We start from the raw sequence: 1,147 nt of genomic DNA, 5'->3' as shown, positions 1-1,147 counted from the left end.
TTCACCAGATATGTTCCCTTTCATTGGAGATAAATGTTTTAAACTAAATGTATTTTTATATCTTGAAATCAGAGAGATTCATGGTCACAACCAATTCACAACAAAAATTTGGGTTTGATGTGTTTTCTTTTTGTTTGCATTAAGTAAATGTATACTTTTGTTTCTTTGTTGAACAAACGTACCATGTAATTTCTCAACCTCTTCATGGGTGAGTTCTGCTGCAAAATTATTTGAATTTATGTTTACAAAAAAAAAAAAAAAACATTTTGAAATAATGGTAAGCAATGAAAACGTTAGGCCAAAAGTGCGTAGCTACATAAGTTCTATATCATTATAACGGCATTTGTATTTATTAGACTCCCTTCTGAGCGTTTGTTTTTCACAACTTATTATTCATTAATTTATATATAAGAAGGTTTTAAATCATGACTTAGTACAGGACACACTCTCTATCAACGGAGGGATCATTAATTAAGACTCGATAGTCTTTTATTAACTAGATAAATAAACAGAGTATATTATTAATAAAGAGTGCAGAGAGGCAGCTTTAGTTCTTGGGGAATTCAAGTGCAAGCTTCGGGTCCCTCATCAGAGTATATGACAATGGGACTCCTGACTTTGCGAGAACCATCGATTTCCGTCCACGTGAGCCACGTGTTCCTTGTCATAAACGCCTTCCCCGCCTTCCAATTCGGCTTCGATGTTCCGGTGACAGTCACCGTGAAAGTCTTGTTCTGTCCCAACTCACTAAACTGTAACTGTGGAGGGTCCACAATGATATCGTTAAAGGCCTTATCACCCCGCGGGTAGTTGATTTCTCCGCGGTAAGTGGACTCTCCGTCGTAAACGTTGGTGACCGTTCTACGGAAGATTTTTTCGAATGGGGCATCGAGGGGGACTCGAGCCGTCATGGTTGGATAGTTGAGGTCGGCTTTGGGGTCTATCTCTGTCTTGGAGCAATCTATTTTGTCGCTTCCAGCGTCTGATCTTAGCTTCTCTGTGTTGTAACCTTGTTTGCACATGTAATCTATGTAGTCTTGGTAATGTGTTTCGTAGACCAAACCCGGGTCTAGGACTTTTGCAGCGTTTAAGTGACCTGACCCGTATGCAAACTCATTCCCCTCATCTGTCATCTCCGTGGCTGCAA

General features: G+C 39.8%; 1 protein-coding gene across 1 annotated transcript in view; it reads right to left on the bottom strand.

Annotated features, from left to right (window-relative positions):
• Window positions 376-1,147, bottom strand: part of LOC109133369 (subtilisin-like protease SBT4.1) — a 9,483-nt gene continuing 8,711 nt past the window's right edge. Inside the window, exon 5 of the mRNA XM_019246416.1 lies at window positions 376-1,141. Coding sequence (XP_019101961.1) covers window positions 564-1,141 — 578 coding nt within the window. The 3' untranslated portion in view covers window positions 376-563. The remainder of the gene's footprint in view (window positions 1,142-1,147) is intronic.

The sequence above is a fragment of the Camelina sativa genome, chromosome 6 (assembly GCF_000633955.1).
Source record: "Camelina sativa cultivar DH55 chromosome 6, Cs, whole genome shotgun sequence".
Taxonomy (NCBI): domain Eukaryota; kingdom Viridiplantae; phylum Streptophyta; class Magnoliopsida; order Brassicales; family Brassicaceae; genus Camelina; species Camelina sativa.
This window is presented reverse-complemented; position numbering and strand designations above follow the sequence as displayed.